The sequence below is a fragment of the Ixodes scapularis genome, unplaced genomic scaffold (genome assembly GCF_016920785.2).
Source record: "Ixodes scapularis isolate PalLabHiFi unplaced genomic scaffold, ASM1692078v2 PGA_scaffold1__304_contigs__length_218370807, whole genome shotgun sequence".
NCBI classification, from domain to species: domain Eukaryota; kingdom Metazoa; phylum Arthropoda; class Arachnida; order Ixodida; family Ixodidae; genus Ixodes; species Ixodes scapularis.
The window spans coordinates 33626788-33646312 of record NW_024609846.1 but is presented as its reverse complement, the minus strand read 5'-3'; the positions used below and the strand labels follow the sequence as shown (position 1 = coordinate 33646312).

At 51.1% G+C, this 19525-nt stretch overlaps 1 protein-coding gene across 4 annotated transcripts in view; it reads right to left on the bottom strand.

Moving 5' to 3' along the window:
* The window catches only part of LOC8029770 (targeting protein for Xklp2-B), a 41748-nt gene that overhangs the window by 2804 nt on the left and 19419 nt on the right, over positions 1–19525 (bottom strand). For all 4 annotated transcript variants that reach the window (XM_029972406.4, XM_042290674.1, XM_042290676.1 and 1 more), the window contains 2 exons: positions 19033–19179; positions 3181–3283 (listed from right to left, as the gene is read on the bottom strand). In XM_029972406.4, the coding sequence (XP_029828266.3) occupies positions 3181–3283; positions 19033–19179 (250 nt within the window). The remainder of the gene's footprint in view (positions 1–3180; positions 3284–19032; positions 19180–19525) is intronic.

Genomic DNA, 19525 nt, shown 5'->3' with positions numbered 1-19525 from the left:
GAAACTGCGTTCAATCCCAACAGGAAACAACTCTGCATGGGATACTTCGAGCCAGTGGACGACGCCGTTGCGGTATGGCTTCGTCACAGCAACAAGCTGTACCAGAGGAAGTGCAAAAGACATACTCTCTGGACAGCTTCATTACTACATGCGCTTTAAGAGTGCCGGTGCAAATGAAAATTACAGATTCTTTTTCAAAATGAGGAAGGCAGCAACGTAAGTTATGCACTTTGTACCATATTTTCTCGCGTATCACCCGCATCAAAACTTAAAAAAAAAAATCCAAGGCAAAGTAGGGCAAAGTAATAAGCGAATTTGAGGGCGAGTGTGGCTTCACGGCAGCAGTACGGGCCGAGCCGCTTGGTCAGTAGGGACGTAAATTCCCCAGAATCCCTCTTAGCCGTTGCTTCCTAGGTACTTTCTCCCGTCTCTCCTTGTTTATCTTCTTTTTTGGAGTTTCCATTTTTGCATTGTCTGCGCACAAATAGCCGGACTGGCAGTGCACCCACGAAGGGAGAACGAAGCAAGAAACTCCGATCTTGCCATCTTGGTCGTCCCATTCCGTTCGACATAACCTGTGCTCGGCAGCAGTTCTTCACGGCGGAGCAGAAACTCAAAATAATCAGCATTGCCGAAGAGATCGGGAACCATGCGGCAGGCCGAAAGTATGATGTCGACGAAACCTGTATACGCGAGCGGAGAGCAAAGAAGCAGGATCTTCAAAATGCAAGCCGTGACTGCAGGTCCTTCCGCGGTCCCAAGACTGGAGCCTACCCCCAGATCGAAGCCAAGCTGGCAGAGTTCATCGAGGAGAAGAGAGGCCGCGGCCACGCCGTATCAACGAAGACAGCCCAGATCGAAGCTCTGAGGGTGGTAAGAGAAGACGGCATACCGCACGACTAGTTTCGTGCCGGCCGTGGGTGGTTTCACCGATTCATGAAACGCCAAGGATTTTCCATCCGGAGGCCGACGGCCTTATGCCAACGACTTCCTGACACCTAAAAGGAGAAGTTAGTGAACTTCCAGCGCTACATGATCAGGCTCCAAAAGCGACACGAGTACTTGTACTCGCAGATTGGTAACGCGGACCAAACTCCTGTGTACTTTGAAATGCCACTGGACACAACACTTCACAAGAAGGGCTCCAAGTCTGTAAGCATTTTGACGGGCAGCAACTTGAAACTGCGCTGCACAGTGATGTTGTGCGCGTTAGCAGACGGCACGATGCTACGGCCGTACGTGATCCTTAAGCGCAAGACGCTTCCCACTGATTTGCCCTCTGGAATAGTTGTGCGTGCGGAGGACAACTTCTGGATGAACAGTCATCTTGTCGTAGACTGGTTGAAAACGTGTGGGAGAACAGGCCGGGCGCGATGTTAGCGCGGAGGTCCATGCTGGTGCTGGATGCGTTCTGGGGCCACAACACCGAGGAAGTGAAGACCCGTCTCGCGGATGACAAGACTGACCTCGTCATGATCCAAGGTGGGATGACGTCCGTGCTTCAGCCGATGGATATTTGCTTGAACAAGCCTTTTAAGGCGCACGTGAAGCGCATGTACACGGAGTGGATTGCCGAGGAGGGGTAAAACCTCACGCCCACGGGCCGCATCCGCAAACCTGACATAGCAGTACTTTGCAAGTGGAGTATCAATGCGTGGAAGGCGATTTCTGCAGAGATGATTCGCAAGAGTTTTAAGAAGTGCTGTATCAGCAACAACCTGGACGGCAGGGGTGACGACGCTCTCTGGGCCAATAAAGATTCTTTAACTCATAGCTGCAGTGAATGCAGCGATGAGTAACGTTCCAACAAAGGTACTGTTTTTGGTGACTGACATTGCTTTCCGTAGGTAATTATGAGGGTAATACAAGGTATTTTTTTTTTTTTTCTAACAGTCGTAAGTTGGGGGTGCGGGTTAAATGCAGGGGTGTGTAATACGCGCAAAAATACGGTATATATCGATGTACATGGCTCCCTAAATTGAATTACACACTTTTGACTCAATGTATGCTGTGCCCTATGCTGTACCATATTCTAGTCAATATATTCAGTGTAGTGAACTTTCAGTTAATTGAACTATTTCCATGGGTCCTTTGAAGTTTGCTCAATTGAGTTTACTGTATATGGCACCGAACTTTGAACAAACATCTTTTTAACTCCCTGTCATAAAGTGCGCTTTTGCCGAAAAAAAAAAAAAAGAATTGAGGCAATGTCTAGCTGGACTGATTTCAACAACCCATGTGCGCCGGTTGAACAATAACATTTCTTGAACGCCAACATTGCGGCGACATCCAACGTGGATGAATCTGTGAAGCCTTGGGTGGTAGCTTGTGCCACCCAATCAATTTAATCTCAATGAGGCCACCCTACAAAATTATTTTCCAAAGGAAAATCCTCCTTGCCATTCTTCCTGTTTTCCCCTCTTACTGGTGTCTTGACAGCGGTGGGGGGGAACCACTTATGTTGCCGCATCTTGGGGCATCTGGGAGAAGCAACAAAAGTACCCTACGCCGTCAAGTCAAGATACCAGAGGGAGGGGGAAATGGGAAGGGTGGTGGCAAAGATTTTTCTACCTTGCGAAAAAAAACTTTTTTTTGGGTCGGGCTTTAACTGATTTTAATGGGAAAATGGCAGCCGACGAAGCCCATGAATACCGTATTTACTCGCATAATAAACGCACCCCTTACAAGGGTATCAATATTTTAACTTTTTTTTTTTTCCCCTCCTGTAATCAATGCACCTCCGCGAATCTCGAAGTGTGTAAATGCAAAATTTTACCCCGTGTACCCCCGCTACGTCTGCTTCGCCAGCACCTTTCGTAAGCCTCAATGATTGATCTTTGTGGGTTCTGCGGGAAAGTAGACACGTGTCTCTTCGTAGGAAAGCCTGACCTATTTTAGAATAAACACGATAGTACATTTTTGCACAGAAAAATGCGCTCTGCGACCTCCTTGCATCGAGAAAAGGCGCCGAAACAAATAAGCGGAGAGAAGGATGACTTGTACACAGCATTGATGGCTCCTTCAAACTTCTGTCTCATAATGCAAATGTTGCATTCATGAAATGACTTTTCACCATAATAATGCATTTCAAGAAAAAAGGATGTTAGGAGTGCAGTATGCAGACACTTTTAAAAGTTTGTAGAATAAGGTGAAGTATGACCCGCGTCCACAACCACTCACCGGTGTGCTTCTGCTCAAGCTTGGCCGTGAAGGGACGTGAGGTAGGGCACGGCTTGGCCACAAATTTAGAGAGGTTGGCCAGCTGCTTGTTCATTTGTTCCATCTGCAAAGGGCCAAAAGCCAAGCGTTAACGCACAATGCCAAATACTGCGTGCGACCCAAAGTGTTACGGTCGCCCGCGATTAACCGCTCTTGTCCGTGTGTGCCGCCCATCGCCTGACTTAACGGTTTGAAATTCTTTTAGGGCCCTTTCGGCAATCTCAAACTCTTTGAAACGGTGCGAGGGCGAAGAGAACACGCAGTCGACTTTTGTGGGCGACGTGAGTGGCCACGTCTCGCCGGTTCTGCGTGAAAGGCTGCCTCGGCGGAATCACGACCAAAACTACGGTTCACAGACACCAAACTTGGTTGTTTTGACGATTTCCTTTTCGAAGTGTGAGAGGTCAGAATCGAGGAAACGGACCAAGAGAACTTGGTCCGCTTCCCCGACTCACCGATTACCCTCAGTGCTACGCGCCGCCGTGTTTTCCAAGGGAGGATAAAAAGCCAGGAGGCGACATCACTCCGGACTCCCGATTTTCGGTATTTGAAAAAGAAGAACCGTAGTGCGTTCACAATTGAGTTGAAAAACATGTTTTACGAACGCCGTTATTAAATGTTAGAGAAATGTTGCTTACAAAGCTTCTAAATTTTATAATTGATTACGTCACAAATAAAACAAAGTGAGGTGGTGAGAAGAGGGAGAGAAAAACAAAAAAGCACGCCTGCATGGGAAAATTTTTTTGCATTGTGGCATTTTTTTGCGTATTTGGGGTGTCTGTGCTTCTCCGTCAAAATGTGGATAGTCGCCTATTTGCCTCCAAATTGGTTCAACACATTAAATAGACATACCTAAACAAGTAATTCAAACTGCAAGTAAAAATAACTTCTTCCCAAAGCTATTGAAATTTCAAAAATGTTTCAAAAGGTTCCACTGGCAACACTGATGACACGACGCCAAATGTTGTATTACAGGGGCATTGCGGGTCGTTCTCGACGGGTTACAAGAAGCTGGTAGGATGACGTCAGCGAAATGAAACATCACGCACAAAACACTGCACGTTGTAGACTGCCCACTCAACTTGCAAGTTACACAGCAAGTGACCTCGCCCCACGGGAGAATGCAGGAAAATTTGAAAGTTGGTTTCGGCATCACCTTCATCAGCTGCTTTCTTAATTGCTACTGTCAAGACTGGTTATATTAAAGTCAACAGGAATCGGAAATCACTTTGCTGTATCCGCCCTTATACCTAAACACACGTAAAAAAAGAAATTATATTACGGGTTGTCACGGGCAGACGTTTATCGTGCCTGCAGAAAACAGTCTAGGCTTTCCTGCAGCTGCGACTGCTGTCGCGGAGGACGCTGGCGGTGGACGGCATATTTTACGTTTATGTGCACTTCGTCGAGGATGGCGGCACGCTTTTGTTTCGAGGAGATTGCCTCCGTTTTCCCCGTCGAGGTGCTGGTACTTGTTGTGGAGTGGTGATGAGTCGCCGAATCGGTGTTTGAGCGAAGCTAGACTTTTGCGCAAAGAGCGACCACACAGACCAGCGACACCGAGATGGAATGCAGGCACGCTTCCGCCAATCTGCCAGGAGGCATCCACCATTAAATTGCAAATGCTCTCCATGGTTGGAATCTCTCTTACATCTAGACCCTCTGCGTCATCTCTGTCGGTACGTTGTCGCTAGCGCTCTGACCACCCCCCTATTTGATACTCAAGCGACCAATAGGGGGCGCCACCACCAAACAAACATGGTGCCAGGCCGGCTAAACGGGTGGCACATTCAATGTAACAGATTTTCTTTTGTTTAATGCCCCAATATCTGAACTGCAACGGTTAAGTGTGGCCGGTGGACATAAACTTGCAGAGCATGGTTTTGCTTTCCCGGTGCTTTGTGTTCTTTTCATGTCAAACTGTTGTTTCGGAGATTTTGTTCAAAACAAACTATGGGCTCTGGAGACAGTAATAGTTCCCTAATCAGTTCTGATCAGCTAAGGAAAGCGGCGATGGCTACAGAATTGTTCCACCGAGAATAATTTCAGCTAACTCGCATGAATCTATCATGCGATTTATCTGTCCCCGAAATCAAGCTTTTGTGCGTATTCACGTTTAAGAAACAGCCCCAGTCGTCTGCTCAGTCAACACAGGCTGCAGGAAAATTACGAAAATTAAGCAAGCGCTTCTTGAGCCAAGGGGTATATTAACCCGCTGGCCCCCACTAAGCAGCAGATACTCGTATTTCAATTCAGGTTTCAGTAGCAATCGAGAAGTATGCGGGTTATGTATGATATTACATACTGCCGCGCGCCAAGTAGGCAGCGCGGCCGTAGCCTAACGGTTTATCGCGCTTTCCTCCCACGCGAATGGCCAGGGTTCGATTCCTGGCCGCGGCTACGCATTTTAGATGCGGAGCATCTCTTGCTCGGGCTATGTCCCGCGGCGTCCTAGTCCGCACTCACACTACGCATGCACAGCTCTCCTCGCTGCACGTGCGTTCTCTCTCTCTCCAACAGCTGCGCGAAGTGCACGCAGCTACCAGCTGCGTGCACTTCGCGTGCGTTCGCTTCTACTCGCACCGCGCGCGCAGACGCAACTCTCCTCCTCTAGTTTCTTCTCCTTCAAGTTTGAATATAAGCAGCGGTAGCGCGCTGCGCTCGTTCAAGGGGAGGAAGTGGCCAAGTGGGCTAACGCGTCTCATCTCGGAGCGTGGCGCGAACGCTTGCGCTGGAAACCTCCTGGGTTCGAGTCCCCGCCACCCCCGCCCGTTTCGATCCGGATGAGTTTCGTACCGGCACGCGTTGGTGTGATGACTACTGCGTGATGCACGTTAAGAATCCCAGGTTACCGGTTGTACTGCACTGGCTAAATTTCTCATCTACAGCTAAGAGACCGATTACCCGTTGAGGCACGCATCTCCATTAAGGCTGTATAAACATAGAGAACAAACCAATTTCTGCGCGCGTTCAGTTCACCGCTGTTGACTCCACTTCACTTCGTTCTTCCGATGAAGTGTGATGGAACTATGCTCCGCATCACCCCACGGTTCCCCTCGGGAAGATGGTGTAATTTTTTTGTTTACACTGTAATGTGATGTTCTGGTGAATTCGAGAACAGTCTAGCTGATTCGAGGTTGGAATATTCTACGCGTCGAACCTTCTACATCGAATGCTCCAGAAGCCAACGCGTGTACAAAAGCGGCTCCACCTGGCAAGCAGGAGTCAGTTTCGCCCCAGCGCTCGACTCTGCTGCTACGCCGACTTCGACGCCCGCGACGCTCTGTTATCTTTTGTACCCTTTCATTTTTGGCACAAGTTCGCCACATTAAACATTTATTTCTTCCTTTTTATTTCCTGTTTTTTTTTGTCACCACCCGTGACATTTTGATGGAGGTGCGGGGTACCGCATGTCCGTGCAGCGCAACCCTCCGAGTTCCCGCGCTACAAGTCCGAACGCAAGCTCCCGAGGACCCAACGAAGACCAGATCGAGACTCGATCAAGTCGCCGAACCCAAGGGCTACACCCGGAATACGGACTTTTACCACCCAGGACCAGGCAGCCGACGATGGCCAACCAGTCGCAGACCCCCGCCGCTCCTGCTGTCGTCTACCTACCCGTCGCTCCTCGAACACCGGCTCCATTCCTTGGCAAACAGTACGAAGACGTCGAAGACTGGATTGACCAGTATGAACGCGTTGCCCGCCACAACTGCTGGACAGACGAGCAGCGCCTGCACAATGCCTATTCTTCGCTTGAGGGGACCACCAAGCACTGGTACGAGAATCATGAGTCCTCCCTGACGTCGTGGGACATTTTCAAGACCGATCTCAAGGCTACCTTCATCAACCACCACTGCCGAGAGAGAGCCGAGGACCTACTGCGAACCAGAAACCAGGGCCCCAACGAGAGTGTCACCGGCTTCGTAGAGGACGTCCTGCGCCTGAGCGCCCGCGCCGACCCTCGGGCTACAGAAGAGAAGCTACGAATCCTCATGCGGGGCGTGAGAGAAAACATCTTTGGTGGCCTTGTCCGCAGCCCTCCGACAACTGTCGAAGACTTTGTCGCCGAGGCGACGAACATCGAGCGTGCCCTGCAAGCCCGAGCCAGCCACTACCATCGACCACCCGGCCTCGCTGCCCTCGCTCCGTCTAGCTGCGAGCTTGCCTCCAGTATCCCGGGCATCCGTGAGGTCATTCGAGACGTTGTCTGGCAGGAGCTTCGGAAGCTGCTGCCTGCTGCCAACCAGCCAGTTTCGCTGTCGATTGCCGAAGTGGTGCGCGAAGAAGTTCAGCAGGCAATTCAACCGGAGTCTCCTGCCAGCATAGCTGCACCCGAGGAGCCCACCCTGACCTACGCCGCAGTGGCCCGACGGCCACCGCCTCCTCCTCGCACCTATGTTGCGCCGCCCCGACGTCAGTCTCCTGCGCCGCAGCACGACCGACGCCGCGACGACCAGTCCCAGTACGCCAGCCAGGAACACCGTACACCCCGGAAGACCGATGTGTGGCGAACGCCCGACCGACGCCTTCTGTGCTTCCACTGCGGGGAAGCAGACCACACCTACCGCCGATGCCCATACCAATGACTTGGGCTGCGGGGGTTCCACCCAAACGACCCGCGACCCCGTTATGGTGAACGCCCTCGGGAAATCGACGAGTACCTGCAACAACCTCAGTCCCCCGAGCCTGCGTTCCGCCGAAAGTTCCGGTCGCCTTCGCCACGACGTCCAGCTTCGCCGATGCACCGACCCCGACGTGAAAGCCTGTCGCCCCTCGCTCCACGCCGGGAAAACTAGGCGCGGCAACCCCTGGAGGTGGAGTTGCCGAAGACAACAGATGCCAAGATCCTCCACGAACGTCAGAGGGCCCCCACTCGAACGCTACCAGAGACCGTAACGACGCCCCGGCAGCGGTGTCCAATAACCTAAATGTCGTCATTGACGGGCACGACGCATCAGCACTCGTGGACACCAAAGCAGACTACTCGGTCTTGAGTGGGAGGCTCTCCCGCCGCCTTCGGAAAGTCACCACGCCGTGGGATGGACCACAAATACGAACCGCCGGAGGGCACCTCATCACACCAGTCGGGAGATGCACTGCTCGCGTCGAGATCCACGGTGAGACGTGCCCTGTGAAGTTCGTCGTTCTGCAAGACTGTTCAAGGGACGTTATCCTCGGAATGGACCTTCTCTGCGAGTATGGAGCCGTCATCGACCTCGGGGCAAACCAGCTGACGCTGCGAAAGCCTGTTTTACCGCCGGTGGAGACCAACACGACGTCAACCACAATCCGAGTTATCGCCGACCATGTGAACTTACCACCGCGGTCGAGTGTTTTCGTCACCGTTATAACCGACGCAGCCATACACGGTGACGCTCTTCAGGAAAGCAGCGTCCAACTTCTCCTTGAGAAAGGAATTGGCGTCGCACGAGGCGTAACGGATCTCCAAGAAGGACGTACAACTGTTCTTGTGACAAACTTCCAAGAGGAGCCGCAGCACCTAACGAAGGGTACCACTGTGGGCCACATTGAGGAGCTTCAGGCGCCAGTCGTGGTCACCGCAATCTCCGAAGAAACCTCGTCGCAGAACAGCACGCTGCCGCCGCCGATCGACATTGACCCTGAGCTCCCAGCTCCTAAGCACCGGCAACTGGTTGATCTCATCGCTGAATACCGTGACTGTTTTGTCACGTCGAAAGTTCGCCAAACACCAATGGCGAAACATTGCGTTATTACCGACGACGACGCGCTCCCTGTCCACCAGTCGCCGTATCGAGTCTCCTTAAAGGAAAGGAAGATGATTCAGGATCAAGTCCAAGAAATGCTCGACGACGACATCATTCAACCCTCAAGAAGTCCATGGGCGTCCCCAGTCGTCCTTGTAAAGAAGAAGGACGGAACCCTGCGAATCTGCGTGGACTATCGTCGACTGAACGCTGTGACGAAAAAGGACGTATATCCGCTCCCCCGCATCGACGATACGTTAAGACCGACTGCGCCACTCCCAATATTTTTCGTCGATGGATCTGAAGAGTGGCTACTGGCAGATTGAAGTCGACAAACGCGACCGGGAGAAAACTGCCTTCGTCACTCCCGACTGACTGTACGAATTCAAAGTGATGCCGTTCGGGCTTTGTACTGCGCCAGCCACCTTCCAGCATGTCATGGACACCGTGCTGGCAGGTCTGAAATGGCAGAGCTGCCTCGTCTACCTCGACGACGTCGTGGTATTTTCACGAGATTTCGACGAGCACCTGAAACGACTTCGAGCCGTGCTTCAAGCCATCAAGACCGCCGGCCTGTCACTCAAGCCAACAAAGTGTTGATTCGCCTATGGTGAGCTTAAGTTCCTTGGCCATGTCGTGAGCAACAAAGGTGTTCACCCTGACCCTGAGAAGACCCGCGCCGTGGCTGCATTTACGCCGCCGTCTGACAAGAAGGCCGTGAGAAGATTCCTCGGACTTTGTGCCTACTACAGACGATTTGTTCGGGACTTCGCCAAGCTGTCCGCACCGCTGACGCACCTCATGAAGGACGCCGTAAAGTTAGAATGGACAGACGAACACCAGCGGTTATTCGATGAGCTGAAACGAAGACTCCAGACGCCCCCGATTCTTGGCCATTTCGACCAGTTCGCTGATACAGAGATTCACACGGACGCCAGTAACACCGGACTTGGCGCGGTGCTTGTTCAAAGGCAGGATGGGGCAGAGCGAGTCATCACAAACGCGAGTCGGACACTGTCTAAGGCGGAGAGGAACTACTCTACAATTGAAAAGGAGTGCCTTGCTGTCGTCTGGGCAATAACGAAGTTTCGCCCATATCTGTATGGAAGTCCTTTTCGCGTGGTCACGGAGCACCACTCGCTCTGCTGGCTCGCGAATCTGAAAGACCCCTCCAGACGCCTCGCCCGGTGGAGCCTACGACTGCAGGAGTTCGACATGACCGTTGTCTACAAGTCCGGCCGGAAGCACCATGACACAGACTGTCTGTCAAGAGCTCCTGCCGAAGCCGGTCCTGCCTGTATCGAAGACGACGACGATGAGTGTTTCCTCGGCGCTTTGGACGTCAGCGACATGGCAGCGCTCCAATGAGACGACCCTGAAGTGCGAGCGCTCATAGAGCACTTAGAGGGACAAGCGAGTTCGGTTCCCCATGCTTTCTTAAGAATCCTGCATACATTCTCCATGCGGCGAGGGGTGCTGTACAAGGAGAACTTCGTCAACAACACAGCATGGCTGTTGGTTGTTCCAGCCAGCCTTCGAGACGAAATATTCCAAGGATGCCATGACGACCCAACGGCTGGACACCTTGGCTACAGCAGGACGCTCGCCAGGATTCGAGAAAAGTACTACTGGCCGAGGCTACCGAAGACCGTTCACCTATACATTCGATCATGCCACGAGTGTCAGCGACGCAAGAGACCGCCAACGAAGCCGTCAGGACTTCATCTGATTTCTCCCCCGTCTATGCCGTTCCAGCAGATCGGAATGGATTTACTTGGCCCTTTCCCATCGTCAACGTCGCGAAACCGCTGGATTATCGTCGCCACTGATTATCTCACACGGTACGCCGAGACGAGAGCCCTTCCAGCAGGCACGGCTGTTGAAGTCGCCAAGTTTTTCATTGAGTCCATTGTCCTCCGGCACGGCGCCCCTGAAGTCCTTCATCACAGACCGTGGATCTTCGTTCATGGCCCAGCTCACGCAAGAGATCCTTCGTCTCAGTGGCACTGGCCATCGTCGAACCACTGCATACCACCCGCAGACCGACGGGCTGACCAAGCGACTCAACAAGACAATCGCCGATATGATCTCTATGTACATCGACGTAGAGCACAAGACGTGGGACGAGGTGTTGCCCTACGTCACGTTCGCCTACAATACGGCCGCTCAGGAGACCACTCGATTCACCCCTTTCCAGCTGGTACATGGTCGGAAGGTAACGACCATGCTGGACGTAATGCTGCCCTATGAGCCATCTGACAATGAGAGCGACGCCCAGGTGGTTGCTCAACGTGCCGAAGAAGCCCGCCAGCTCGCCCGACTCATGATTCAGGACCAGCAACGCGTCGACGTGGGGCGCTACAACCTTCGTCGCAGAAACGTTCACTTCCAGCCCGGAGACAGGGTGTGGGTGTGGACGCCCATCTTACACGATACACCGAGACGAAAGCCCTGCCGTCAGGAACAGCGGTTGAAGTTGCCGAGTTTTTCGTCGAGTCCCTTCTCCTTTGACACGGGGCACCTGAAGTGCTAATCACAGATCGCGGGTCATCTTTCATGGCACAGCTGACTCAAGACATTCTTCGGCTCAGTCACACCAGCCATCAGCGAACCCTTGCTTATTATTGGCAGACCAACGGACTAACGGAGAGGCTGAACAAGACGATCGCCGACATGATCTCCATGTACGTCGACGTAGAGCACAAGACATGGGACGAGGTGTTGCCGTATGTTATGTTTGCGTACAATACAGCGGTTCGAGAAACCACCGGAATGACGCCGTTCCAACAGGTAAACGGTCGAATAAACGGTTACCACAATGCTCGACACCATGCTGCCTCATGTGGCAACTGACGATGGAAACGACGACGTTCAACTGATCTCGCAACGCACTGAGAACAAAGATTAGAGACAAACAGCGAGTCGACGCATGCCGGTATAACCTTCGTCGCCGGGACGTCCACTTTCAACCCGGAGATCGGGTATGGATGTGGACACAGATACGGCGCCGCTGTCTCAGCGAGAAGCTTCTGAAACGCTATTTCGGGCCCTACAAAATCATCCGACGCCTCAGCGATCTGAACTACAATGTTCTTCCCGACGGAACGCGTCCACCTGCAGGACGCCAGCCACGACCCGAGGTGGTGCACATTGTTCGGCTCAAGCCATATTACGAACGATAGAACTTTGGACTCTCGTCAAAGAGTGAACTCTTAAGGGGAGACGCGGGTCTTAAAATGGTCAAAAAACACGAAATTTCACGTTTTTCAAAATTCACCTATTTGGATTAATTGTAGTCTAAGGTACCTGCCTGCAAAGTTTCAATGCCGAATTCAATGTCTAAGCATGAAAAAAATGATATTTACGATGTCCCCGCAGAGCCCTGACACAGCGAGTTCAATGAAAACAAGTGGAACTTCGCGCCCCGCGCGTTTCGCGATCGCTCGTCGGATCGCGGCCATCTTGGTCTTGTTGGAAAGCCGCTTATTTTCCCCACGTCCCCATGCCATTTGTTATCGCGACAACATCGGGGAACGTCCGCATTCCGCGGGTTTCGAAGGCCCCAATTGCGATCGCTCATTGGCCGGCTAGCAAGGTGCCCGTACGTCAGAGCACGCGCGGCGCCTAGCGCCCCTGCTATTGGCCTAAACGCGCCCCTCCGCTCTTTTTCTCCTTTCCGTTCCCGCGCTGGCGAGAGGTGCGTCGTCTGCTCCTGGGCCCGTCTCCTTAGGCCTGTCTGCTTTGTTTCCTCCGTGGTCGAGCGCACGTTTAGTTCCCGTTTGCGCGCTTGCGTTGAACATTGTTGGTTCGTTTTCCTACGAAGTCGCGCGTGTTTTGTTTTGTTTCGCTTCGAGTTCTCGAGATGCCGGACGACGCTCGGTTGAAATCTAGCACGCGGCAAGCGTTCAGAAGGAAGAGGAAGCGACCGTGGAACAAAAAGCCGAAGCTGTCTGCTGCAAGTGCGGCACCGCGATCGGCACCGCCGGATGCCTTGGATCTTCCGGAAACATCAGCCGGAGACATCGCGACTCCATGCAGCAGCGGCAGTTTGTCGAGCTTTGCGAGCGCGGTTCATGTCGACACCGCATACTACTCCACGGCCGAGAAGGCGCAACGAGTCGCACGATCGGACGAATGCAAGCGTGCGCTATCGGAAAAGTCGGCGACCCAGCGCAAATTCGACCTTCTCGGCGGCACCACAGAAGGCCAGACGCGCGACGCTGGGACACAGTTCATTGTAGTGGACATGAAAGCTCTCAAAGCATGGAGAAGGACAATCTGCGTTTGCGTAAGGCCAACGCTGCCCACCAGAGCAGCAGCAATGCAAAGCAGAGGTTCTCCAGGCAACACCAAACTGGAACAGCTGGGGACTACAGTCCTGGACAGCTGTGAGGTGCTCCCCTTTCAAGTGCTACACGAACAGAGGCCCTTTTCAGGGCCAAACAAAATCTGCTTTCGGAACGTGCAACCCTTGGTGCCTCCTCCCGTTGTCCCTTATAGAGTCTACTCATTCTTTTATGACTATTTTACATTGCAGGCATTATTTCTCAGTTTTATAATATTTTTTAAAGGGATACTTCAACGAAATTTGAAATATTCCCGTCGTGTTCCAAAATAGGTTGAATATGATCCACAATATCCGTAAATGACAATCGCACGTTTGTATTTTGATCCTGGTGGCTGTATTTTTCGTTATAAACGGCCCCCTCTGGCAAGCGCTCGGAGAAGGCCCAGCTTAGAGCACGTGACATCCAACGCAACCGTGACGTAGGTCGTCTCAAGACGAGCAAAGCTACGGCGAGGCTGACGTCGAGAGGATGGCCTAGTCGTTCCAGCCACCGAAGCGGCTGCTTTTGTACAAATTTTGAGTGACGGGTTAATCTTCTATAATCTTCTAGGGGGACAATAGCGACTTCTGCGACACACAAAAGGGATTCTCGGGAAGAGGGGAGTTCCTCCCGCCCCCCTTCTCTCGTCGTGGCCGGAGACGAGACAACCTCCGTCGCTAGCTGTCAAGGTTCCTAGACAAGCATTACAAACGAGGCATTAGCGACATCCACCAGGTGCTCTTTGCTAATCGTTTAATTTGTTTTAAAATTCATTTTCGAGACTTTTTTAACAAGATATTGGTATGTTCCATATGATACTGCTCTTTTGAACACATATAGACCAAAAAATGAGCGCCGAAATTTCGTTGTAGTATCCCTTTAAAGGTTCTTGTGAACGGATTGCAGAATTTTTCATCTCAATTTGTTCAGATAGAACTATGCTTCATATTGCTGAACATTATTGCATGGGATCCCTTAATTTTATGCAATGAGTGTCAAAACTTCAACTGCAATTTTCTCAGCTTCGCATTTTTCGTCTACATGCCTAGCCTTACGGTTGTTTTCATGATATTATTCTTCAAGGATTTCTATAAACTTTAAACCGTTGAATTCAGAAAGAAGTGAACTGCAGGGTGACGCTATTTTTGTATGACAGTATGGGCCCGAAATTTTATTATTAGTGATAATGTGACCTCGTTAGGCTTTGTAAATAGTGTACTTGACCTAATTAGACTAGTTTTATACACTGATCTATCTTTACAAAAATATAAATAGCATCATCTTGCATGACAGGTCTTTAGCTACAAATCCATATCACTTATGCAAAAAAATTCGTATTAGAAAGTTCCTTAATGAGTCGTAAGGAATGACCTAATTAGGCTTCATTATTTTCTTCGTAACTCGAAAAGTAATTGAGATATTGCAGAACTAATTGAATATTTGAAAAGAGGAAGCCAAAACACATATACACACTGATTTTCATTATAATCCATTAATAAACAAAAAAGTTGATTTTAGAACCAGTGTCTTGCCTTAACTGTGGTTCTCAATTCTGCTGTCCTTTTGTTCTGGATTTCTGATTTCGTTTTGTGCCGATTTCATTCTAAAGGGGGGAATAATGCCACGCACGCAGCTGACCAAGTAGGCAGCGCGCCCGTGGCCTAACAATTATCGTACTTGGTTCCCACGCGAAAGGCCATAGTTCGATTCCAGGCAGCAGACATACAACATACATTTTTATTACCTTTATAAACTTACGCATTCTAGTAAATTTGAGAACCCCGTTGCGTATTTGAGGTCCGAATGTTCTAGGCACCGAATGTTCCAGAAGCCCTCGCGTGTACATAAGGGGCTCCGCGGAGCGAGCCGGAGTCAGTCTCGCCCCAGCGCTCGATCCTGCCGTTTCGCAGACATGGACGTCTGCGACGCTAGCGTTTCTCTCTTTTGTTTTGAGCACAAGTTCGCCCCATTGAACGTTTAGTTTTTTCAGTTGTTCGCCGGCTCACCATTTGTCATTCGTGCCAATATCGTAGACCAGCTCCTATTTTCGAGCGCTCCAAAATAAGGCTCGTGATACCAGTCTCGCCGTCGGATGATCCAACATACTTCTGCGGTGTAGTACGGCAGGGCAGCTTGAACAAGTTTCTTTCCTTCGCGTGATTGTATCCTTTGCTCGAGCAAGCTTTTCACAGGACAATATCTCAGTATGGGCTCAGTCCAGGATAAACGCTCCTTTTCAAAACTCAAAAGTTGCTGCTTCAGAAACATAGTGCCGCGTCGTCCTGTGCTGCTCGTTCAACCTTCAGGACACACTGAACAAGCATGTTGCCTTGGTCGTTTTTTAAATGTGCTCAGATATTAGCGAGTTTTAGAATAGCGCACGCTAAAGTTTTGTGTGCGCAAAGAATAGCGTCGTCGCCACTGCACATGCTCAGAACGCAAACCAGGTTTTGCGCCTTGCGTGCGAAATTTTAGCGTGCGCTATTTCTCGGAAATAGCGTACGTACGCAAAGAGTCTTTGCACTTCTCCAAGGTGGATTCATGGTAAGAAGTTGGCTAAAGCCGAGACGAGCAGAGTTAAAAAAATGGCGGCTTCCAGGATTTTGTCGGCGGCTGCTTTGGCGGCGTCGTAAGTGCGACGTCGGCGGCATCCTCGCGACTGCGATTTTCAATACGGGATGACATTGCACTTGGTTTGGCTACGATCACCGGCAACTTGATGCTTGTGACGCGCGAACATTTCTCGGCGAAGGTACGATGTGCGAAGGTTAGTACACGAGACCTCTCTTGCCAAGGCGACGCAAGCGGACACGACTGGTCAACCGCTCGCGTCGTATTCTCATGTTCAAACAAATCTAAAATAATACAGTATAGACCACTTACAACGTAACCGCTTATAGTGCAGGACCGGGTATAACGCGGCTTTTTTAAACCACCGGTTCGCCTCCCATAGAACTCCATGCATTTACATACCGCTTAAAATGCAGGCGCGCGAAGGGAAATACCGGTTATAGTGCGGTTTCTGGAAGAGCCCGGCGGCCGTGCCGACCGACCGGCGCAGCGAGCACGCTTCCCTTTGCGGCGCTAGATAACGGCGCGAGCTGCGCGAGCCGCGAGCGGCACTCGCGGGGCAAGGAGGTTGCTCGAAGAAACCGGGAGATGCGAAGAGAGAGGCTGCAGTTGCCATAGCGACGGAGGGACGCATGCACGTGTCGTTCTCGTGCACGCGTCCCTCCGCTGCGATGGTTGGAAACAACCGCAACGACAGACGAATCGCAGGTCGAGGAGAAGTGTTCGCGCTCGTTGCATGCCGGCAGTGCGTACACACTATTGGCTCTCTCCTTTCCCCGCCATCCTCCTCTCCGGTCGCGGGCCGGCTCAACACCTCCTAGGTGTTGGCTTGGCCGGCTGCGTCTATCCGGACATGGCGCTGGTTTTGATCGTCGACGTAGATTGCGTGATGGAGGCTCATCGTTCCGCGTAAAAGCGCTACCCTTGACTGTGAATTTTCGTTGTGTGTCGTTATGATAACCCAGCACGTACTAGAAGGGAAGATCCACCTACTCGTGTGGCGATGTCGTGGCGGCACTCTCAAGACGGCAGAAACGCCTGTGTCGTCGTGTTTGTTTACTTCGACTAGAGTGGTGCTTTCTGTGTTTTCGAACATCGCCCGGATTTCTTATTTGGAGCATTTCATGCCTGTGCTCAAGTTCAAGGTGTTACTGGCGCGTACCGTATGAAGGATGCAAATTTTCACGCGTTTTCATCACCGGAGAAAAGTGATTAGGGTTAGCAATCCTGAACGCTCGCAACGTCCGTCCGCAACCCGCGACGCTGTTAAAAGGCTGCGCCAGGCAAAAGTCGCTCATTTCTTTCAAAATGTGTGACACACTTGAGACAGAACTGTTCTAGTCTGGTGAAATAAAGACTTTCCTCAAACTAAGCTTTATTTTTCACCTAACATAAAGTAAATTCTTTTACAAAGCTAAGTAGTCTCATGGCATGTATTTTGGCCTGAAAAATTGATGTTTTGGTTATAACGCGGTACCGCTTATAGTGTGGATTTTTGCGACTCCCGCGACATACGTTATATGCGGTCTACACTGTACTCGGGACCAAAAATCTTGTTGTTTTTTTTATTTTTAATAAAGTTACAGCATTTCGTGCGTGAAATAAAAATTGTGACTGTATCTTGGTGGCGTCGCAAGCGCGAGGTGCTTGGGCTTTTGCGCCGCGACGGAGAAACGCTATTCTAAAATTCTGTCGCATCGCGTGCGCCAATACAAGCGCTAAATTTAGCGCTAGCGTGCGCTAAAATTGCGTACGTTATTCTAAAACTTCCTATTGTCATTGGCTGTTTGGAGCAAAGAGAGTTTATCGCTGAGATGCTTTGCTTGCATTTGAAGAAGCTTCTCCAACTTTTTGAAGTGAGCCTTGAAGGAATTAAAGCCAAACTCGGTCTGACAACCCTTTGCTTCGATACTTGCTTTGCTGACATCAGCTTGATTCCACTCCATATCGTCGGTGACTCGCTGCTAAGTTTGAGCAATGCTGCCATATATAAATGTGCTCCAAGAAAAAGCTCCAGCCTCACTTGGCAACTCTGGTTGCATTGCAGCAGGAATGATTGGGACTTCATGTGAATCGCGATCAAGAAGTCTTCAATTTGAAGCAGGAACTGGTTGAGTGCAAGATAAATACTCCAAAAAAACTGACGGCACATCTGCTGGCACAAGAATCCGATTGTACGACAGAGGGGAACGAAGCAGTAGCAACATGCCCCACGATCGCGTTACGTCTCAGTGGGGCATGTTGCATAAAATTATCACAAGGAATACTTCTACAAACACAACCGCATCTTGCTGCAGCACGACACGAACGGCAAAAATTTTTGACAATGCAAAAGCGGCATCTGTTTACCCATATTAAAGATGTGCCAGCTCGTGTGTACGGATGGTTCGCACACTCAAGGGGGTGCCTGTATGCGGCTGCATATGCGTTCGTGCTTAAAAAAGAAAGAATTTGGCGGCACCCCTGACGATGAAAATTACCGCCACGCCACTCGGGGTGGTAGAAAAGAGCCCGACGACCCACACGTCGCTAATAATCTCCTGCTCGTATAAGCACTGCCTAAAAAAATATAAATAAAAGAAATGCCATCAGCGTGACACATTTTTTCCTACTACCCATCTCCTCCAAAGAGCTTTGCAAGATGTTTGTGCCCAGGAAAATCCCAGGCCTGCCTCGTAAATGCGAACGCAAAGCCTGGCCTAGTCAGGGCTCTTGATGGTCCCAGCTGTGAAGTCTGAGCCTGGCCTGCGGCCTGCAGGCGGGCCTGTACACTTGCACGGACCTCTACTTCCCGCCTCCAGACAAGCGACGTGCGTCCCCCGCCGCACAACGCACCTCGCGGCGACTCCCTCAAACTGAGGAGAAACGGAGTCTGTATCGTTCTCCCCGGAAAGCGACGCAACGGCACGGATTGAATCTAGGGGCCGTGGTCCAAGAACAAACCGTCTAGCCCAATCGTCTGTGTCATTCCAAATATATCGACTTAGAATGCACGCATTTCAGTCAGAAATGTGCAGACTTTCCGAAAACGCTAGAAAGAGGGACTCTCATACAGAGCAACAAAGTAGCATTCAAACAACTTCGTAGGCCCTGCAGTAGTTTCTCCACGGCACCACTCCATGAATCTCTTACTCGAGTGGCATAGACACCCAAGCACGCTCACCGAGAGGTTTTGTGGGCCTCACCTGCTCTTGGAAATTCCTCTTGCGCTCCTCGTGCCTTGTGAGGGACGCCAGACGGAAGGGCGCGGGCGACGTCACCGGGGCGGACCGGCACCGCGGCCTGAACACGCGGAGGGCCGGGGGAGCCGGCTTGGCCTTGAAGTGCTGCGGCTGCAAAGAGGAAGCGTGGTGGCACTTCATTCGTTTGCACGAGAAAGTAGTCCGTCTCGCTCTCGCGTCGGACACACGCCGAAATTGCGAGCAAGGCTCGCTTTCTGTGAATGAACATTCGAAACAAATGCAAAAACGTAAGATATTCCAGAACACTTGTCTAGAAATGTTAAGTGCGTTGCAGGTGTCCGTGCCCCGACGTGCAGTGTCCACGTGACTGTCGCGTGAAGTACTTCATTGCCTGCCTACTTAAGCGATAGCATGCAGCCATGTTCCAACCGGCCTGATTTCTGTAACCCGTTTTAGAGCGCAGCTCTTAGTTGCCTGCTTCCGGCTTGAGCGGTGT